The sequence below is a fragment of the Gopherus flavomarginatus genome, chromosome 1 (assembly GCF_025201925.1).
Source record: "Gopherus flavomarginatus isolate rGopFla2 chromosome 1, rGopFla2.mat.asm, whole genome shotgun sequence".
NCBI lineage: Eukaryota > Metazoa > Chordata > Testudines > Testudinidae > Gopherus > Gopherus flavomarginatus.
In genome coordinates, this window is record NC_066617.1 from 126,104,533 (window position 1) to 126,127,770 (window position 23,238).

The 23,238-nt window shown below is 38.8% G+C and overlaps 1 protein-coding gene across 11 annotated transcripts in view; it reads left to right on the forward strand.

Moving 5' to 3' along the window:
- The window catches only part of SOX5 (SRY-box transcription factor 5), an 857,385-nt gene that overhangs the window by 479,646 nt on the left and 354,501 nt on the right, over positions 1 to 23,238 (forward strand). For 5 of the 11 annotated variants that reach the window (XM_050968426.1, XM_050968452.1, XM_050968435.1 and 2 more), the window contains exon 1: positions 4,586 to 5,138. The exons of 5 other annotated variants lie outside the window; for them this stretch is intronic. In XM_050968426.1, the coding sequence (XP_050824383.1) occupies positions 5,047 to 5,138 (92 nt within the window). In that variant the 5' untranslated portion in view covers positions 4,586 to 5,046. Of the gene's footprint in view, positions 1 to 4,585; positions 5,139 to 5,800; positions 5,903 to 23,238 lie in introns of those variants that run through there. One more of the 11 variants, XM_050968443.1, reaches the window with a different exon arrangement.

Sequence of the window (23,238 nt, forward strand, 5' to 3'; positions counted from 1 at the left end):
GTAGCTCACATTCCCCCAGTTTACAAGTGTTGTGGTATTTATAACCTGTATAATATATGATTTTCTTATATGAATGTTTATACTTTATGTATCTTCCTTTTTTACTCAGTCATTTATCCATATTATCTCCTATTACCCTTATGTGTTTGTGTGTGTGGGATATTGAATGAGGCAACAGCCCCTGGAAGAGGAAGGATAATTTTGTGGTTAAGGCACTGGTTTGGGTCTTGGGTGATCGCCTGTGTGATTTTTTTTGGAAAGTCACTTAGGTCAGATTCTCAGTTTGTGTAAACTGGTGAAGCTCTCTTGACAATAGCTATGCCAGTTTACAGCAGCTGAGGATCTGACCCTTAATCACTTTGTGCTATAGTTCCCCATCTATAAGATGGTTATAAATTACATTTTTCTGCCTCTCAGGGATGTGTTGAGGATAATTTCATTAGTTTATAAGGTGACCATGTCCTGTCTTGATGTGGGCCATGTAAGTACCTAAGGGTTTCAAATGTGGTTGGCTTAACTTTGCTCCCATTGATATCAATAGGAACATTGCAATTGACTTCAGTGAAAGCAGAGTTAGACCACTGTTGCCTGTTTTTGAAAATCCTGCTCTTGTTGCAGTTCTACTTGTGAATTACTTCCTAATGAACACTATTATTTTTCAGTTCTGTGTCATTGTTTTATATATTTTGTCCTTGAAATCTTCCAGAATTATCCATATTTTAGTCTGTCCGTCTAAATCTGTGTTGTCCATCTATCCTTCCACTATGTCTGGTGATATCCTAGTGATAAATTTCAGAACCATACAAATTTAAATTTATCATTCACCTTTGACTGCCTCTATTACACTCTGTCTATAGATCCATTTTTGGCGAGACTACTTGTTACATTTCAAACCTCTGGGTACCTTTCAATGGCCACCCAGTTTAAAAACAAAACAAAATGAAGAAACAAACAAAGCAGTTGGCCTACAAATGTTTGTTTCTTTCCTCCGTAAATATGCTGGTTTGAGATATTAGATGGGCAATGTTCAGGTCTGTACCAGTTGACAGATGTAAGGTACAATATAATGTGAAACAGCATAGCTAGGAATGAGAATGTTCTATTGTTGGAGAAGAGCAGGGAATTCCCCAGCTCCTCTGGTTTCTGATGGGATATACAACACTTGTTATGTGGTGTGGCAGCTATTGAGATATGAGGGCTTAAAACTGTGACAGTATGATTTGTGGAAAAGAGTATTCAGTTAATTTTTCAGAGATTTCTTAAATTAATTATTCAGAATTTTTTCTTTCCCCCTTTTGATTGCAGTTGGGCACATTATTAAGACAAATCTGGCTTGACAGGTGGAGGGACATAAAGATAGCAATGGTAACATTTCTGCTTCTTTCTAGACCATGCTTCTCTTCCTCTCGGTGAACCAGGAGAGGTTTCTCAGTGGATCTGGAGAAACTGAAGAGGCAGGAATCAAGATCTCATTGAGGCTAGGAAAAGAGATTGCACTTATCAGGGAAACTTATCGTAACTGGGAATAAAAGGGAGCTAGGGAGTGAGGACCAGGTAAGGCAGAGGCATTCAAGTAAATGGTCTCCAGCTCTTTTTTCTCCCTACTTCCCCCCAGTCTCTGCCCTGGTCAGTTGTCTCTCAGGCTTTCCCACGGAGCAGCTTCTTGCTGCCTACCTCCTCTTCTGGCTCTTTCGCTTTTCCTGGTCCATCCAAGGTCCTGCTCCATGCTCAGTGAGAAGGAAGGAGCAGAGCAGCATTGAGAAATGGGAGAGCAGAGCTCAGGAAGCAGCAAAGTGTGGCCAAGGAGCACGAAAAGGACCAATTAAAAAGAAGCCACTCACATTTGACAAGTACTTGTAGGGGCTGTCAAGCAGTCTAGAGTGGTTCATGACCGTGAATGTCATCCTCAGGACAGACTGTTAAGAAGCGTGGCACAAACTCCAAACTGGTTGTGTGTTCTATACTGTACCTAGATTTCACTAACCCAGTATCAAGTGTGAACTTCTCAGGCACTACAACAGCCTTAACATGGAGTCACAGACAGTCCCCTGGGGTATTCTGGTCTATCTTGCCACCTAGACAAGTTTGTCCCTTATATAAAAAATCACAACATTATTCAGGTTATTCCCAGTCCCAAAAGGCCAGTCACTTACCCAGGTCAATTTTACCACACATCTCTCACCAAAGACAACACTTGTAGCTGAACCTATAATTAACTAAAGATTTACTAACTAAGAAAAAGAAATGAGAGTTATTTACAAAATTAAAGCAGGTAAACATACAGACACCAATGAGTCAGTCTTAGGTTTCAAAAGGCAATAAAAGCTACTGCAATATGCAAGCTTTCTGTGTCCTTTAAGGCTAACCTAAGCTAAGCAGCTTGGCGATCCCTTGCTTACACTTAGAATTATTGCCCTCTCCAAATTCCAAGCAGCACGGTGATACAGTTCCTTCTGGTCAGCCATTTTTATTCCCTTCTGCTAGAGTTCAAATTGATGGAACAAGTGTTGGCGCCTGTCTTCTCTTCATGTGTATGTGGCAGGGGGCAATCAACAACGTCTTTATCCTTTGATGGTTCATTTGGTTTCAGTGTGCTTTCTTGTGTGCAGGACCAGCACTTTATGCTAATTAATGCTTCTTTCCTGTTTTTTGGTGAGTTATACAATTACAGAAGTTTACAGTGCAAACACTCAGTATGACTTCATACCTTGGAGAACAAATGTTATATGTGAGATCAATACATGCAGCTTCCTAGGAGTATTTCATCAAGTCTAAACACGTTCTTATCAATTTAACATCTATTTAAACAATGCTAACACACAGGTGAGTCGGACTGGTTTCCAGCTGTGCATTTGTCAGTGTTCAGTGAGGTCTAGGGGCCTTGCCATGAGCTGGCACCTGCTCTGCCAGCATCACAGGGGGTGAACTATCTTTTAACCATTTTAACAAAGCAGTTGACTCTAGTGCTATTGTAGGTGAAACACTATTGAAATTTGCAGATGTGCAAGATGGAAAACATGAATTTCTAATACAAAACAGTTGGTATGAAGCTGTTTCCCCATCAGCTGTGGCACTATTATTGCTTGATTAAAGCAGGGGACTGGGAGTCAGGATCCTCAGTTCTCATCCTAATGCAGCAGTGACTAGGGGTTGTGTGAGCTTGGCCTAGTTACTTAACCTCTCTGTACTTCTGCTTCCTCATTTAAAGCCAAATTCTCATCCCTATATTCATACTGAGTAGCACCTTACTCTACGCAGAGTCCTGCTGATTTTGGTGGGTCTCCCTGTGAAGTATGTTACTGTTCAACACAACTAAGGGTATCAGAAGGAGGCATAATTATATTTATTTATTACAATGGAGCAATGTGAGACTTAATTAAAATGGCTTGAGATCCTCAGATGAAATGCAAAGTGTGTGGGGTTATTTTTCCCCATCTGCTGCTGCCCCTCTATTAAAGTCTGTTTCATAGTTATCCTAGAAGGGTTAGCTACTAAAAAACAAACAAAAAATCTTGTACATATTAACTAGATTTGTCAGTTTATTGTGAATGAACCTGTGTGGAAAATATTATCTGCCAGGGGCTACTCAAGGAAACCAGTTTACCCTGCCCCATAGTGAGGAGCCATTAGATCTACCTCATGCCAGAAGTTGACAAATTCTATGTGACTGCTCTGAATGCTGCAGTGTGTATGATGCAGATTTGAGACGGTCTTGGTTGAAAGTACTATACTGAAGGTACCTTTGCAAATTTAGCAGCAGTGTTTTGCTCCCACAAGTGACATAATGCTCATTTGGGAAGATAGGTGTAACTCACAAGGGTTTGTTACTTCTCTTGACTAAAGCCGCATCCCAGACTCATGCTGATAAACCCTTGATACTACACCATAGTGTATACCCTCTGTGTGTGTGTGTGTGTGTGTGTACAGTTTTACAATATACACAGAAAGTTTAAAAGACCACATTATTTTAAAAGGACATAAAGAAGTAAACTTATTGTCTGTCTGCCTGTTGGGGGGGGAGTAGGGGGAAGTGAGGAAGGGAATGGACCTAATCAAACTGCTGAGGGGTTAAAACCTTGTGGCTTTTAAAGGCCCTTAAAGTTGTCCAGCTGCAAAATTAAAAAAACAAACAACAACAACAACAAAACCCCAGCCAATCCTAACTGGGAGGGGAAGCTGGAAGGAAAGGAATAGAGGTTTGAGTGCGACCATGCTGTGTGTGTAAAAGATCAGAGACTCTGGCTTTTTTATTTATTTATTTTTTAAAGTGAGTTCAGTTCCAGCCTGGACATTGGCCGTGCAGACTATTGAGCCATTGTCTGCTCCATTTCCAGAATAGCCCCCAGTTAATCACTTCGGCTTTGAAGGGAATTTCCTCGTGGAATTCTCCACAGAAAATCTAATCAACTGACCTGCCCTTTCGACAATAGAAGGCTTCCCCCATTCCCCCCCCCCCTTCCTTATTGGGGCGGGCTCTGTAATGTAGCCTTTTGTGCAGAATGAACCCTCCCAGTAGGAGTGGATAGCTGGTCTCTCTTTCTCTCTCTCTCTCTGTCTCCGTGTGTGTATGATGTGGAGCATTCACACTGTCTTCGATGTGTGTGAATGTGTGCGTGTGCGTTACTATTTGACCAGATGCTGCAGTGCACTGGCCAGTCACTGTCTCTGCATGTGTGTATGTGTAAGTGTGTGTGCGCGCGCGCCTCTCTCATTTCATGTCAAAGGTCCATTACCTGATTACCTTCCTCGTCTGCCAGATTTTTATCTAGATAATTGGAACTGCTATGAAGGCTGCGCTCTGCCAGCCAGCTTAGATTCTCTAAAACCATAGTTTGTCCACCTTGTTATCTGTGGCTGTCTGGGCAGAGGAAATTAAAGAGATCCACAGCTAAGGGATTCCTTTGACTTGCTCAGAGAGAAGGGTTTAAAAAAAACAAAAAACCCAGAGGACAGACTGAAAGTTTATTGTTGTTTTTGTGCTCTGTGTGTGTGTGTGTTGTTTTGGCATGTGGATACCTTTCCCCCTTCACACACCAGGGCTATTTGATGGAGTTTGGAGCTGAGGAAACTTTGGTTTTGTTGCCAGGACGGTTCGCAGCACTTTGTGGCAAGCAAGAACTAACAGTGAGACCGACAGAGTGAGTGACAAGTTGTTTACAGGTTTCCTTGAAGGGGCCTCTGCTATATTTCAATCTGTCAAAGTTGCTTTTCTTCCCTCAGAACAATGCCTGATTGTTTTTTGTTGTTTTTTTTCCCCCCAAAGAGGGAGAGGGAGAGAGAGACTTAAAAAGGGGGGGGGAGGGGAGGGGACGGGAGAGGAATGGAAATTCTTTGAGTACAAATGCCTTTGGTTACATTTTTATGTGCCTAATCTTTTCTTCTCTATTTCGACTCCGAGGGAGTTGAAAACAGCTTCAGTTTAATCAGGCTGCTCTTGTTTTATCTTCTTTCTTCACTGATCTGCCTCAGCACAGGGGTTCACTCCTGGTTTACAGGTTTTGGGTTTTCTTCTTTTCTTTTTATGGACATTAAATGAGTTGACGTCTCCCATTTTGTGGTGACTGGAGGACAGAATTAAAAGGAAAGGACAGGCACCCTAAGGTTGTCTAGTGCTTTGCAGCCTCAGCATGCTGCTCCGCTGTGAGGGGAGTTTTTATAAACCGTGTCTACTGCTAAGCGTGCTACCCCTTTAAGAGACTGGTCAAGGAGTCCTAGCTCAGAGAGGGGGGTGGGAGAGAGAGAGAGAACGAGAGAGAGAGAGAGAGAAAATCAATTGGTTTAGAAGGTTTGGACTCACTTGACAGGTTCAGTTGGAGGCGATCATAGGTGGCTGCTGTGACAAAGGGAAATTGTGCTTTTCCAGCATGCTAACTGACCCTGATTTACCTCAGGAGTTTGAAAGGTGAGTGGTGTGTGTGTGTGTGTGTGTGTGTGTGTGAGAGAGAGAGAGAGAGAGAGAGAGAGAGAAAGTATAACTCCCTTTTTGCAGCAGTCTCTGTGTCAGTGGTGAGATGCTTCCCAAAAGAATGCTCGGTGGAGAAGCTTTACCTTTGCAATTCAGGTTACATATCAGTTTGCTGATCATTTGGTGGTGGTGGTGGTGGTTGTTGCCTGAACCAGATTGAAGGGATGTGCAAAGTCCTTTAAAACTGCTTCACCAGTGATGCTTTTCTGGTGGTGTTTAGATCCCTAATGGGGATCTTAATGAACGTTATCATGATCTCTCTCTCTCTCTCTCTCTCTCTCTTGCTCTCTCCCACACTCCTTCTCTGAGCCACTGTACTAAAATATGAGAGGCAATATTTGATGCAAAATGCCCTAATTTTTATCATCTCTCTCTCTCTTCAAGAAGTGATTTCTGGGGTGATAGAGAAGGTGTCTGGTTATGGGTGAAACCATGGATTTAACTTCCAATCTAATTCTTCACTAAAACTTTGGAAGGCGCTCTGTAAAGCACATGACCTTTTGTTGATCTAACAGAAGTTGTTATTTTTAGTCAAGTTAACATCACAACATTCTGTCAATTGATCAGCTTTTAAGTATCTTTAAAAAAAAAAAAAGGAAACTTGAATCTAAGTTTTAGCCAGCATCTCTCTCACTGAGTGTCAAAGCAGACTTTTGATTTGTGACCTATTTATTTCCCTCCCCCCTCTTGTTAAAGTAGGAGCCTTGTACATTTGGAATTAAGTTTTTTCTATCCCTGGCAGTGGCTTGTAACCTCTAGAACTTAATACTTATTTCCCTTAAATCTGCCTCTTCTAAACTGTGTTTTGAAGCCTCCTCTCATACATTGTACACACTTCCATTGAAGATCCAATATCCTTCCTCTCCAGCTTAATTTTTAAATATTATAAATAGGCCGTTGTTTTCCTTTAACAAAGAATTCAAACTTTTCATTTAGTAAACAAAAGAATACCAGGATGCATGTTACTTAGGCTTTTTTTTTTCTTTTTTTCATGAAAGCTACCTTCTGTATAAACATTTGGTTGTATCTGACTATGCAGTGCAGGCTAGGTGCTAGACCAGCTGGTTAAAAATATGCTAAGTCAAGATGTTCATCACTCAAACTAGTGAATATGATAGTAAAAGGCACAGAAAGAAAGGAAAATGAAAACATTTTAAGTAGGCAGAAGAACATACATGCAGTGAAAGGACAGGAAAGAATGCTGGGATTAAAATGAAGAAAAATAAAAATAGAAGAATATGAATTAAGTAGGAAATTCAAAAAAGCAAGAACTATTTTAACACTTTCTGTCTCTTTTTGTAACTAAAACACTTCCTTACCAGAAAACGGCACTAGAATTGTTGACCTACTTAAAAGATTTTATTTAATACAATTCATTTGTCAGCTCTATTTAAAATACCTGAAATTTTTCTTCTTGTGATAGAAGAGTAAAGATTGCTTTTGCTCATATGTACTATATTAAGTTAGCTAGAGTACCTGGGAAACTATCACTGTTTGTAGTGATGAACCCTGAGCTAATATAATAATAAATAGATTTCTGTTGCACACGCAGTGAGTTGTTAAAAGTATTCCATATACTTCACCAAGGCAGAAATTTGTAAGGAAGCTAATAGATTGTTCTTTGAACTTTGTGATGAATAGAATACGTGTAAGTCTATTAAACAGATATAGTCTTTTCATTTTTTTATTGATGGACTTTTTCTTCCCTTTTACCTCCCATTACATGACTTTTTCTTCTTCATTTTGAACCTAATTTTTTCCATAGTAGTAAAACTAATTTCTCCCTAATCTTTCTCAAGGCATACATTTCATTTTTTAGAGCTCAGAGATTTGCTTTTTTAGAAATTCTATTTAAATAATCAATAAACTGTTATTCTTTTGGCTATGCAAATTTCAAGGAATAAAGATAAGCAATATAAAAGAAACCTCGCAACATATGATTTTTTTTACCATTTTTCCTCTGCAGTTGGAATTAGTAATACAAACAAATATCTCTGTTAATCATTACCATTTGTTTACATTGTATATGTGTATTTGGCTATAGTTACACACACACACACACACACGCACACGCACACAACAGATACTGTCCATGTAGTGTATTTATATTTACCAAAAGGCAGGCATAAGAACATACATACACACACACGCGCGCACACACACACACACACACACACAGAGTTCACATGCATATCCATGTACCATATAGGAGGCTGCTTCTTGAGCAGTTATATTCTCAACAAGTACAATACTTTGAGTGTGTTTTCTCCACAATCTGGGGTCCCACCTGTCACATCCACATGGTCAGCTTCTGTTTTGTTACTAACATGCACACGCCCCTATAAAACTGATTGTGTAATAGATTACAAGAAGGTAAAGATTCAGCATGTAGAGCTGTTTGCTGTTTAGTTCTCAGAGTGTGTATGTTCTGCAGAAGAGTTATTCTTCTTTCGCTGTCACCATTGCCCTAAGGAGAATTGTTCATTGTACCCTAGTAACTATAAGCAGTTTAGAAACTTTAAAGTGTCACCCCAAGTTTCTAATGAATTGAGGGGTTAGAACAAAGGAGACTTCTCTTGTTTATCATGGACATTTCTGATACACACTAGGAATGAAAATGGTCCACAGTGTCAGGCGAATAAACAAGCATTAATTAATTCAGCAGCAGTAGTAACATGCACTAGGTTTTGTAAATTAACACGTACAATTTATAAATCGTTCCTTAAGTGTTAGGGTTTTTGGTTTCTACTGAGAAGTTCCTTGCACCTCTTTATTTTTATTTATGGAGGTTCCATTGTATAATCGAAAGGATCATCAGAAAGCACAAACTGAGGAGGAGAATGCTTGCAGAAAAAAATGTATGGAGAAATTTATAACTGGAATCTGTGTACTTATTAGGGAGTAAATGACTGCTGGGATGTACTTTTTGGTGCACCTGTGGCACTTAGAATCCACATCAAATTATTCAGAAGAATTGTTGAAAACAGAAAGTAAACCCACAATAGAAGGTTTGAGATCCCTGAGAAATAAAGCAAGTGTAGCTAGAACCATCACAAACAGTACTGAAATTTGCAGAATGATTAAGAGCTCAAAAATGCCCAGCATAAAGTTTTAATGTCCTAATAAAATCTAGTAAATGAAAAATAAAGTAACCTCTTAACAATGTCCCTTGTGTATGATATTCTTAAATCAATGTTAAATACTGCATATTTCCATTTTTCTGTAGTCTTGAGAGTGGCTAAACTAGGCATCAGGACAGAGTGACGTCTTTTTGTAGATTCAAGGTAAAGAAGTGTGTGGTGTTTGTTGAAGACGGAAGGGTAAGTTAATATTTCCTCAGGAAGAAAGGAAGACAAAAGGTAGAGAGAGAAAAAGGGTGCTTGCTCTAGAAATTACATGAGTAGATAGACAGTTTGTAGAAAGGGAAGGGCTCAAGGGTGTAAATGTAAGTCTCTGCTGAGGGGAGAAAACACTTAGTTGCTATGCTGCAAGAGACATTTCAGACTCCCACTGAATTTATTTTGGTGTCATACCAACACTGTTAAATGGAGAAATCATTTTCCTAAATGGAAACTTTGTATATTTCATAAGTGCTTTTATGAACCAACCTTACGCTGAAAGTCTTCACCTTAAACTATTTGTGCTGAGAGTTTTTGTAAAAAAACAAACAAACCGAGAATGTCTCATTCTCGTAAAATCTACCTGTAGAAATAAGAAGAATGTTATGCTTTAATTTAAAAAAAAAGTTTGAGATTTTACCAATATTGAACTGGATGTCACTTATGTTCCCCTGATTTATTTTCAAAAAATGATTTTCCTGTTTGTTTATTTAGGTGTAAGGGTCTGGGAGTAGAGGAATAATTAAACTCAAGTGGAAAGTTTCAGATAACAATTTTTGTCCAAATAAAATAAGGTTGTTTTTATATTTCTGTGATAGGACTAAAGGAATAATACATTTCCAGAATGTTCATTAAAGTTCTTTACTGATTTCATTTGTTGTGCTTATGCTTTATGGGGAAGAAGTTGACTGTAACTGATTATAGACTTTAATTAACCTCTCAATAATTTACAAGTTGTTTGAATAACCAACTATGCTTAGAATGCAGATTTACATGTGAGGGGTCTGACAAGCGACACATCAAATTGAATAGTTCATACTGTTGTGTTTTTTGGTTCAAGACTTTGGCATTACCGGATTCTGGGTGGCTGTCTCCTCATCTGTATTCAAAGAGTTACTTAATGCGCGCGCACACACACACACTCACTCCACCGCCACCAAGCATGTTGCGATGCTTATGTGCATAGTGTGTTTTATTGGTACCTTTATATGTGATAAGAACTGTTTTTCTTCCTCTTGTTATCCAGAGACCTTAAACACAATAAGCATATGAAGTATTTACTATTTCTTAGGGAGCCTTTAACTAGCATCCATAGCTATATCGCATGAGAGGCATATTAAAAGACATAATGATAACGTGTTGTATTACTTAGCCACAATGCTGTTTGGTAGGATAGACATAAATTTCTGTTAGATATAATGATACATATACAAATATATATTTAAGAAAAATAATGTCATCCACAGGTAAAACCTCAATTTCTTTGCATGCTCTTCTTGCTATATATATTTTTAAGGCATCTATTTACAGTGTTGTGTAGGGCACTTACCTATATGCATGTCAAATGTCTCCGCTTTCAGAACGAAGTTACAAAAATGAGACTGACATTCTCTTGGCTATTTTTTTTAATTGTTTGTTGTTCAGTTATGATTTAAACATAATTAATCAATAAGTGGAAGAAGAAAGAAACTATGTTGCCATGTTTTACCTGTACACAATACAACTATGCAGTGCCTGTGAATACCTGACACCGTATTCAAGTGAAAAGAAGAGTTCACAGCAATTGGTCAATAACAGTAGTACTTCTCTGATGATTATAAGGATTTTGTTTAACAAGCAGCATATCTAGAAGCAGGGATTTAAAAAAAATGTTTTTAGATCTAGTTTTATCTGGTGTATCACTGAAACACCGTATAAACTCCTGTTCATTTCTTAAATATAGAAAAGTTAAAATTGAATTAAGAAAGAAAACAAACTCCAGTCATTAGATTAAGGATCATTAGATTAGGATCATTAGATAGGATCATTAGATTAAGTAATATGAAAATCTTTTCCCCTCTACAATATTAAAAAAAAAAATGTTTGTTACTTTAACTTTCTGGTTTGGGTGATGAACCGTTGCTAGGTATCTTGAGCACCATACCTGACATGAGCTTATATCAGTGAGTCTTTGTCACCATTTCATAGATATACCTGACAAAATTACTGGTTGAAGTGGGAGATTATGGATTTCTCACCCACCCTTTCATTCAGGGCTACCATTTTTTAATATTTATCATCCTACATGTTTTATCTCTCCCCTTGTACTCTACGGAGTAGGCTGTCATAGTATAAGTTTAATACATCTCACATTTCCTTTGGAGATCATGCAATACCTACTTTCAACCAGCCACTAGGGGGGTACCTGAGAACAGTGTGCACTGCACCCTCCATTGAAGAGACTGAGTTTGTCACCTCTATAATGATCACAGCCTCTGTCAGCCCGAGAAGCAAGAGTCACTAAAAGTTGCTCCTGAGCCCATATGTCCTCTTGACAGTGTGAAGTTCTACACATACTAGTTGTTGAGAGAGACACCAAATTTAGACAAGATTTTGAAGAATTTTGGTGAGAGCTGCTTGCAGGGACCTTTGTATATTAAAATAATGTAAGGTCTGAATGGAATTGTGATATAGAAAGTGGTAATTAATATAAAAAGTATATATTTCTGAAGGTTGGTGGGTTAAAAAAAAGGACCTGAATTGAGTTCTGACTGTTAGAATCATCTTAATCTGTACTTCGGTGGAGTTGCCCAGGTGTGTTGTGTTTTTTTGGTTTAGTTTGTTTTTTTGTGATGGGCTTTTGTTTGTTTGTTTGTTTTATTTTTTGAGAAACTTGTCAACATTTTCCTCTTTGCTTTAGTTTTTGGCATATGTGACATTTTTGGACATCATGACCTTTTGTCACTTTGCTTGAGAGCAATTAATTTTCTGCAAGGCGATGTAATCATTTTATATTTGTAAAACATGGCAGAATTACAATTAATATAGAGAGTTTCATGACTCATTTTAGAAGTTTGAAATCGGCATTGGACTTGCCTCCCTGAAAAGTATATTGTGAGGATTAATTAGGTAATATTTATAAATCAATTTGTACATAAAAAGCTTGATATGCTAAATTTAAATAAAAACATTTTAAAAAATTGACCTACAGGATTCCAGATTCTCTTTGTTAATTTTTTTAAAAGGAACAAATGTTCATTGATATGTATAATAATTACACTCTTAGTTTGTAATGTACATCTGCTTTTGCGTTTCCTGAAAGTTCATATTGATTTTATTTATTGCTTGGTTTTCTAGCAAGTGGGTATCTGTGTGATTTAAGTGATGCTATTTATTCTAAAGATATCATAAAATGCTACGTGTGCTAATTATTTTGTGTGTTTAAATTTAAGACTTTTTACTAAATATCTTTTCCCATTCTTCATGCCTTGAACTGAAATGCTTTTGAGCAAAAAATAAGCATAGTAAATAGATATTTTTGGTTTCCTTGTCAGAAGAATCAGAGTTCCTTATTAGTGGTGATAAAGTTTGCATGTGCATGTATGTATGTATGTATGTATGTATTTGCATTGTTGTCTATATCTAGTATTATTTCTAACTAGGAAATGTAAAGGAGAACCTCTAGGATTTTTCATCCTCATTGTCTCTTTGGTGCTGAGTGCATACATGCATTAGTTTTTTGGAGTTAAGAAGATGAGAGTAAACTACTGTACCATAGTTTATTCATTAACTGCACAGGATTTTTCATACTGCATGGATAAAAATAATCTGGCTAATAGCAACTAGGGCTACTTGCCAGTGCCCACACAATAGATAGAGTAAGAGCAACAGCATAAGGAGAAGTTGCTGGCTGTAAACCAATGACACTTTTCTACAAGCTCTCCTATTTCATTGTTTGAAGGTCTTTGGGAGATAACTATGTTTTTAAAAGTAACTATGGTGAAAATATGAAGGCAAGATTAAAAACGGTTTGTGTTTGTATTATATATTACTTCAATAGGTCATGTTACTTGGTTGCATTAGGTTTATGTTCTATTTACCCTAGAGTAACCTAAAAAGACACGGCTGTGGCTGGATGTGATGTGGCAAAATGCATCACAGTGTGAAAGGCTGGAATTTTAAATAAATAAATAAAATCCATAGTGTGTTAGATTAATGACAATTTTAGGGTATTCACTGTCTCAACAGAGGGGCCATGTAAAGAATGGGCACGGAACTTAAAGTGCCCTCTCACCCTTAGAGGTGGTCTGACTATGTCAGGCTTGAGGCACTTTGGCGGAGTTGTGTCGGGGAAGCTTGGCTTGCATTAGCACTTTATTTGTCCTGCAGCTACAGAGAAGACTTCTGTTTTTCAGAGCTATCAGCCTGGCAGTTTCTTAAATTCACTTTTTAAAAAAAAACCCTGGAAATATTTTTTTCTAAAAACTTTTGTAAAGTTTGTACTTGTGGTATTTTCTCCCCTAAATTTTAATTACACACTCAGGGGCTCTGTGGGGCACAAGTTACTCTTAGTGTGTTTAATAGAGCTGAGGGGCCTTCCAGCTTTGGCACTTCTGTTACAAACTGGTGTAATTTTGCTGGATTGTCTTTACATGCTACATGCTCATTCCTCTACTGGTGTGAAACATTAAAACCCAAACACGATAAACTAAATAAAACATGGAATAAAGTGTTTTGCATAAGATGCCATACAAACTAAAGGGCAAAACACTGCTCTTAGGTATGCCCTATAAATCTCTCATGCACACTCTGCGCTTGTATTATTGTTGTTTATTATTTGTATTGCAATAGCACTCATGGATCAGAGCCCCACTAGGGACTGTACCCTGAAGAACGTACTGAGTGCTCAGAACTTTTACTAATATCAATGTCTTTTGCATGAGACAGAATCATAGTGTAGATAAGGGATCCATGATATGGATCATGAATGAGAATTCAGCCTTAAAGTCATATTGTGGAATTCACATAGAGAATCTACACACTGATTATATGTTCACCTGTGTACTTGCAAAAATGCAGATTTATGTCTGTGAATGACTGGCAGGCACAAATGTATGTTTGTGCTGGTACAGTAGGACATGCATATACATTTGTAGGTCTATTTCCTCAACACACAGTAACACAGCAGGGTTGATTAAACTGTGTCTTCCCAGCCTTTAAAAAAATAAAGTATAGCTATAGACACTGATTTATTGTGGATAATAGATCTTGTTTAGTGCCTTTCATTTTAGGAACTTGAAACATTAATGAATTAATTTTCAATACTTCCATGATGTCTAGCAATAAAATATCACTGTTATCCCCAACCTACACATGGGGAAACTGAGGAACGAAGTTGCAAAGTTATTGGCATATCTGGGAAAAGAGGCCAGCGATACTGCCTGCTAGTCCTCTGCTTTAACCTCAAAATCATTCTTCCCCTTCTTAAGATCCTGAGAACTGCAAATTATAGATTTCTAGCAGTCCAATTACTGTTTCTAAAGGTCTCATTCTAGCAAGATGAAATATAATATTTAAATTACTTAAATATGTAAAACAGGGGCTCTGGAATATAATTAATAGCATTAAGTTTCCAAGAATATTTACAGCTTTAGATATGCTTTGATAGAGGGGAAAAATACCATCTCTAACATCTCCAATTTTCTGAGCACGTGTCAAAAATAATTCCCTATCTGCAGGCAAATTTTGAGAACTGAATATAGGTAGCAGAATATGCAGTGTTTAAGCAGTAAATTAAGAGTGTATATATAACTTACAGTCAAGTAAAGGACTCATCTTGAAGAACAATTACGCTCTCCAGCCATAGGTACAGAAGCTGTCATACGTTTTACAACCTTAGGACCAGATACTGGGGGACTACAGGAAAAATATTCTTTACACAGATAGTAATTAATGTGAGGAATAACTTTCCAAAGGCAGCAATATAAGCAGCCACTGTGAGCAAACTAAGTAACGTAAAAGCAGAAACCAAGTTACAGGGTACAAAATATATTGTGGTTCTCACCCATCCAGATATTTGATATCTGCTTTTTCAAATGTGTGACAAAGACCCAAAGTGAAGGATGTGACAGAAGCTTATTAAAAGGTAGGAGTTGTTTTCTTACCATGTAAGAAATTTTCCATAACCTCTCTTTCAATATTTTGTATTTCCGGTGGCAATAATTTTCAGAAATACACTGCAGTATAGGACTGGATCAATGAACAATGGTGGTAGATTTGGCTTTAATCTGTGCTGTATCATTCTCTCACAAAATACAGTTGAAAACAGTGGATACAAACTCCAGAATCTTTGGATTCGAGCTGTTTAGCTTCTAAATGTTATTCCTGGATAAGTGAGCTGTCTTGTTTAAGGAGCTCTATAAAAGGGTCTCCTTGCAAGATAACCCTAAAAATAACAGTTTCTGTGATGTTCCAAGGGTCCACCCATGCAAAGCTCATTGTAGGATAGGGCCAGTAAAGCCAACATTTTCCAAAGTAGTCATTAATTTTAAGTGTTTTGGCCCCTTGGGCATCCATAATCACTGGTCACTTCTGAAAATATAGGCCTTAGTTAACTAAGCCTCTTATCACCCCTCCAAGCCAGGCCTGCATTACTGTACCCATTTTAGAGATGGGTAAAACAAGGTGGAATGATAAAGTGACTTATCAAAGCTCACAGGGTGAAATCCTGGCTCCTGCTGAAGTCAGTGGCAAAACTCCCATTGACTTCAATGAAGTCAGGATCCCATCAACATTGTGAGACATTTCTATAGGAACTATCATCTGCTAATCTCAAAGTGCTTTAGAAATATTAGCTTTTTAAGCTTCACAAACAGCTGTGTTCGTCAGATAGAAGGTGATGATGATAGTAGTGATAACAAGAGCGTTAATAATAATGTTATATTTGTATTCCAGTAGTGCCTAAATGCCCCATTGTGCTAGGCACTGTATAAGGATTATTATTTATTTGTGTTGTGATGGAGCCTAGGAGCCTCCATCTCAGGCCAGAACCCCACTGTTCCTTTCACTATATTGTTGTGATACATAATAATAAACAAGCCATTTTATTAATGAGTTAACTGAGACACCTGTAGGATAAATGACTTGCCCAAAGTTACACAATATATGGCAGACTTAGGAATCAATTCTTGAAGTGGTCCGCTGCTCTATAACGAAACCAAACTTCTGCAGACCCACAGAATTGATCTAAACATATATATATAGCTGGGTAGGTTAAATAAAATGTTATTTTGTAATGAGTTTATAAAAAAAGAAAGGCAAAGTTTTATCAGTGTAGGTTACCCGAACTCCCGATTGATACTGTTACTGCAATGATTGATTGTGGAGATAAATTATGTTGCTATCAATATGTTGTGATGGAGGCTGATATGGAAACCGATATAAGGGCAGCTGTTGTTTGTTTGTTTGTTTGTTTGTTTGTTTGTTTGTTTGTTTTTTTAAGAAAAAAAGAAAAATAGATTAGAATAAAAGTAAGAGCATTATTTTAAAAAAAATAAATAAAATGGCTTTTCTCATACAATGTCTATTGAAAGGCCATCTAAAGCACTGATACCAATTTAAGACGATGATCTTTTGTCTTAATTATACATCTGGGAGATATTAGCTGAACATCTTGTGGAAAACAGTGAATACCTTAGTTGCCAGTTGCCTAAATGCTGCTAATGATTGCCTCAGTGCCAGTATTTTGATGGCTAAAACCTAGGCCTCAGTGTGAATATGAATAATATGAATACAAAGAGTGCAGTTTAACACACACACACGCGCGCGCACACACACACACACACTCTTTTTATACAAAACAGATTTCAGCCATCTGCTTGGCACTTAGCTTTGCAACTATAGAGTCTATCTGAAAGGGAGCACTGTCCAGGTTATGAATGGTATCACTTTTATTGGTACCTTAGAAAAACCATAGATTTTTTGAAAGCTTGTATATCCAATGGTTTTCTTCAGCTGAATAATGAAAACAACTACCTCAGCCAAAATTTTGTTCCTTCCATCATTCCTTTGGTGGCAATCTCCTTAGCCTAGCAAAAGGGGTTTTGTAATGAAGAAAAGTTTCTTAGTTCTGCACCTCAAAATTTCCAAGTATATCAGGTGACTTTAGACGAATAGCCCTTATAACTGGCACCCCAGATGGTTTATGACACAAAACACTGTTTGCTTAGGAATAGGTTGTCTAGCAGAGTGTGTTGCCCAAGCACTACAGAGCGTGTCAAATCAACATGGAAGTTAATGAACCAAAGGCACTTCTGGATTTAACACTTTCCCATTTGAATTGAATTTACAGCTTTAAATCAGGACCTTTTTCTTTACTGGTGCAATGAGAGAAAACAAAACTAATGGCATAAATTATAGAGACAAGATGGGGGAGGTAACATCTTTTATTGGACCAAATTCTGTTGGTGAGAGAGACAAGCTTTCAAATTTACACAGAGCTCTTCTTCCGGAATAAATTATAGACATGTAGTACAATCGTTTTGACCCAGTTCATCTGTCTAAAGGTTCAGAAGGAGAGAGAGTCTAAAATGTTCAGTAGCAAGCTGTTATTGAAACATACAGAAAACTTGCAGCTTACAATGTACTCCAGACGTGTCAATTTGATCCTCAGGCAAAGGTGTTTAACTCTTACCAGATAATCTAGAGGAAAAGGACATGCTATAAACACAGTGAAAACATTTAAAGTTTTCAATCTTTTGCTAGCAGTTTATCTATTATCTGCCTTGGCTTTACTGGTTTTGTTCCAAAACGTTTTACAAAGTGTATTTCTTTTCTGCTTCTAATACTTTTAATATAAAGGTTAGATAATGTTTTCCTTAGGAGTATAATTTAAAGGGAGGGGGAGGGGGCTTAAGCAGAAGAGGAAGAAAGCAGGTTCCTATACATGGAGTGGTCTCTGTATTCGGCCATCCATTTAGTATTGTCACATTAGTACTGCATTGTTAGCACCTTTGGACAAGGCTAAAGGTTCTTGCTGCTTTATCTAGAGAGTTGCTGATTACCATAGTTTTGAGGTTGTGTCAAATTATAATGTTGCAAAATGCTCTTCTCAATAAATGTACCTTTCCATAACAAGCAGGGCAGGATTGTTTGCTCCAAAGCTTTCAGAAGAATGAGCAAAATGACTAATTGTTGTTTACTTTGCTGTGACTTTATAAAGATTTCCTCTGTGGTACTATAAGCAGTTTTGAGAGAGTGATGCTATTAACCGTTACATTTTATTTGCCTGTGCCTTTATTTTGTGCAGACCTTTTGGGATGATGCAAGAAAGATAACATTGGATTTGTAAGGATAAAAGGCAGGTGATACTGGAAACCTGAAGTCATCTTATATTCTTAGGCCAAGCATAATGCACAGACAGCAGATGTCTAAATAATTTTCTATTAGTGTTGGTGAGAAATAAGCCCCAACAGTAGTAAAATTATAGTGATTCTAAAATAATAGAGTCCTAACCCTGTGCTTGCAGAGTTTTCTGTCTCTGTCTCTGTCTCTCTCTCTCCACTCCCAACACACACTATTGGATGAAAAAGCACATTTCTATGTCTTTGTGGGAATTACTGTTGTCCTCTCCAGGTAGAGCTCAGAACATCACACCTATGGAGCTTAAGGAAATTCTAATGCCAGTTACATTATCATTCTGTTGGAGAGAAAAAAGCTAGTTCTTCGGCCACCATATCTTCCCACAACAACTGTGCTGAAATTATTTAACCCTCTTATTGGCAGAACAATTCTTCAATAAAATGTGTTTGTTCAGGAGCAGGAAATAACAGTTTATCTGCTTTCCAGTAAAGTGACTAAGAAAAGAATGAGATGCTATGCTATATTCAGGAATGGGGGATAGGGTAGAAAGCCTATTTTAAAAAAAAACTACTGTGAATGAATGAATCTTCCAATTCAACCCCAGTGTTCTTGGAAATTTTACAGGGGAAAGTCTACTTGACCCATAACAACAATGTAGTCATTTTTATTTGCTTCCCCCTCACCCCATTGCCCTTTGGTAATATAGTTACATTTATTGTCCATTTGCTTTCAGTAAAGTCCTCAAGTCCACTGTGGCTTGAATGGAGTTCCAAAGTGAGCGCAGGACAAGTTACATTTGAGAAGCCAGTTGGTAGTGGTGGTGGTGAGGGGGGGCAGGGGAGGAGGAAGAGAACGAGAGGGAGAGAGAATGTCTGTTGTCTGAACAACCTGCCAGTTGTCTCCCTTTTATTAAAATGGCAACTTTCAAACCAGATCCCTAGGCTATTTAATTTGATTTATGCTGTTAAACCTTTGTTGCCTTATGCCATTAATGAAGGAGGAATGAATACCCAGTTCTCTCTCTCTCTTTTTTTGTTTTGTTTTGTTTTTATTTGTTTGTTTTCCTTTCCACCACTAAATTTCTAAATGCATTACTTGCTATGTTTGGTTGAAACAAACTGCCACATTGTGTCACCCATACCATTCACTCTAAAGGGCTAGCTTAAGAGGAGCGTTAGATGGAGAGGCGAGGATTGGCAAAGTAGGATTCACTTGCCTATCCAGTGTTGCACTCCTGCCCCCCTCCCCAGCCCCTAGTCCCCTGTTTTGACCAGTTTAGCTATTAGCAAGCTGGGTTTTTATTTGTGGTAAAGACAGGAACAGATGACTCTAAACTAAGGCTTGAGAAGCTAATTTTCACAGTCTCTCTGCTGCATGCATATTATCAAATTCTTAGATAAGCACTAGCCCTATGAATTGCAGGCCCCCAGGCTTCCAGAGGAGGAGATTCATCTGTCAGTTTCTCAAGCCTCTGGTCACATTACCTGAGGGGGGAATCAAGTCAGTCACCAAGTTAGTATAGGACTTTGGGAACCCTTGGAAGCACAGGGCCCAAAGCAGTCACTTGTGTTTGCTTGTGCCTAAAGGAAGCCCTCCCTGGCTTCAGTTTTGAAAGCCTCCAGAATTCAGTTGACTGCTGCATACCAAAGTACATGTAGCATCTGTATTTTCAAATAGTTTGACCTAATATTAAACATTGTAAAGAGGAAGAAAGGATGGCTGTGTATGTGGGCCACACAAGCCTATGAGGAAAAAAAAGTTCTCAGTCAAAAGCTATTTGATGCACACCTTCCAATGATCAGTTATTGCAAAAGTTCAGTGTTCATAGGAATTTGGAACTATAAAATGTTGTTAATGGTTTATCTGTCCCTACAGACAGGTATCTGAGAACCTATCCCCACCTCCAATTCTTTGATCTGCCATAGTAGTATGAAACACTGAAGTGGATGCCTGAAATAGCCTTAATTTGCAGTTATAGGCCCATTTATCAGGTTAAGTTGAAGGAAGACATGCTGATACATTGCAATTTCTACTTGGGACATGGGCAGGTGACCATAGCTGCTTTTGTTTTAAGATGGAAATGACTCTGATGGGAGGTTGTGGTAGGTGTGGGACTGGATGATAGCAGGTGAACTGGGCCTTTCTGATTTGACTGGTTTAAGCACCCCCCAGAACAGTTGAATCCAAAAATTGTTACTACTCGATGGTTGTCCAACAGCTTATTTGCAATGAGAGGCTGTATTGATCTGGTTCCCAGTGAACAAGTGTTTGTATGATCACATCCGGCAGTATATGGTACCTTGGTGGGTAATCATAACACAGAGGCCAAGAACTAAAGAGATCTGGAGAATGGATTTTCCTCTTATTTCTAGAATTGGTCCCTTTAATTAAGGGATAGGGCTGCCTGGGGAAGCATGTTGCCTTGCAGTATCTATTCTGTCCTTGCAGTAGCTATGTTGTGTATAAATAGGGTGACCAGACGTCCCGATTTTATCAGGACTGTCTCGATATTTCTTTTGGGACGTGAATTGTACCAATATTTTGCCCTCCAGTGCACAGGTGGAGGGGGCTTGCGCCCCCCGCCCCAACTCAACCCTGGCCCCGCCCTGACTCCGGCCCTCCCTCCCCATTGGATCCCTCCCCAAATCCCACCCTGGCCCTGCCCCCCAGTCCCACCCTCTCACTGCCCTATTGGATCCCTCCCCAAATCCTTGCCTTGGCCCCGCCTCTTCCCCAAGCACACCACATTCCTCCTCCTCCTCTTCCCCACTCCCTCCCAGGCTTGCGCTAATCAGCTGTATGGCTGCGCAAGCGCTGGAGGGAGGGGGGAGAAGCAGGACACGGCAGACAGCTCAGGGGAGGTGGAGGCAGAGCGAAGGCGAACTGGTGCAAGTGGGCGTGGATCTGCCAGTGGGAGCTCAGCCCCCATTAATTTTTCCTATGCTGTGGCGGCTTTTTTCTTTTCTTTTCTTTTCTTTTCTCCTCCACCGCTGGCTCTTGGTTTGTTTGGTTGTTTGTTTTTGCTCCGCTGGCAGCCCTCTTGCCCCCCCACACCCCGCATCCCGATATTTCACATCTCTCATCCGGTCACCCTATGTATAAATAAAGGATATACTTTCATGAGCACTAATTTTAATTTACAGTCACAAGGCCCTATCCAACGCCGACTGATGCCAGTAGAAAGATTCCCGTTGACTTCAGGATGGGAATTGGAGTGGGCCCATGAAAAAGGGAGAAAATAAAATGGAAATGTTGTCGTAACTGGCTCTTCCTGATGCTTTTACTGGCACCAAGAACTTCAGATAGTTGTTTTTAGATAAAATATGATTACATTAAAATACTGCATTTGTAAGCTTTTTAAAAGGAGAAATAACCAAACTGGACATATGGAGCATTTTGAAGTGTGATCTTGTGAGACTAACATTATTCCAGGAGAGTAGCTTTAGTCACAGTAAGTGTGTGATACCTTTTGTGTACACTGTATCATGAAACACTATGTAACCAGCTGAGTCGGGGTAAAAACAAGACTTTAACTTGGTTGTGAACCAACCACTGGACAGAGGGACATGGGCTGGGGATCTGGGCTTGAATTATTTGTTTTAATGTTTATATTAAAATGTTTTAAAAATAGGAAACATGCATCATGATCAGTGGAACTGGAGTCAGAGGGTCCATGTTCCCTGTAGGGATGGGACACCAGGGGAACATGTGGAGTGAGTCTGGAAGTAACTTAGACACATGGATGGAGCAGTCCACAGGGTTTAGTAAAGTTCTGTTTGTTTAGCTTACCCTTGTCATAAACAGATGGTTACGGGTTAATGTCTCTTTTACCTGTAAAGGGTTAAGAAGCTCAGTAAACCTGGCTGACACTTGACCAGAGGACCAATAGGGGGACAAGATACTTTCAAATCTTGGTGGAGGGAAGTTTTTTTTTGTGCTTTTTGTTTGGTTCGTTGTTCGCTCTCGAGACTGAGAGGGACGGGACATCATTCCAGGCTTTCCCAATCTTTCTGAATCAGTCTTTCATGTTTCAAAATTGTAAGTAATAGTTAGGCAAGGCGGATTAGTCTTATGTTTGTTTTCTCAACTTGTAAAGGTTTCTTTTTGCTGGAAGGATTTTTACCTCTGTTTGCTGTAACTTTGAATCTAAGGCTAGGGGGGTGGGGTCCCTCTAGTCTATATGAATCTGAGTACCCTGCAAAGCATTTTCCATCCTGATTTTACCGAGATAATTTTTACCTTTCTTTCTTTAATTAAAAGCTTTCTTTTTAAGAACCTGATTGATTTTTCCTTGTTTTAAGATCCAAGGGATTGGGTCTGAACTCACCAGGGATTGTTGGGGGGAAAAGGAGGGGGATGGTTAATTCCTCCTTCTTTTAAGATCCAAGGAGTTTGGATCTGTGTGAAGCCTCTCAAGGCAACCCAGGGAGGGGAAAGTCTGGGGGGAAAAGAAGGGGGATGGTTAATTTCTCCTTGTTTTAAGACCCAAGGGGTTTGGGTCTGGGTTCCCCAGGGAAGGTTTTGGGAGAACAGAAAGTGTGCCAGACACTAAATTCTGGCTGGTGGCAGCGTACCAGACCTAAGCTAGTAATTAAGCTTAGAAGTGTTCATGCAGGTCCCCACTTCTTGTACTCTAAAATTCAAAGTGGGGAAAAAACCTTGACAACCCTGCATTCAGTTTCACTCTGTTCTGATGAGACATACGCAATGTGGGACTAAAAAAAGCTATTTGCGTATACTGGATCTCACTGGGAAGCAGTTCTGTAGTCATAAGTAACTGAACAGAAATACGGTAATTGCTCTCATATATAGAGT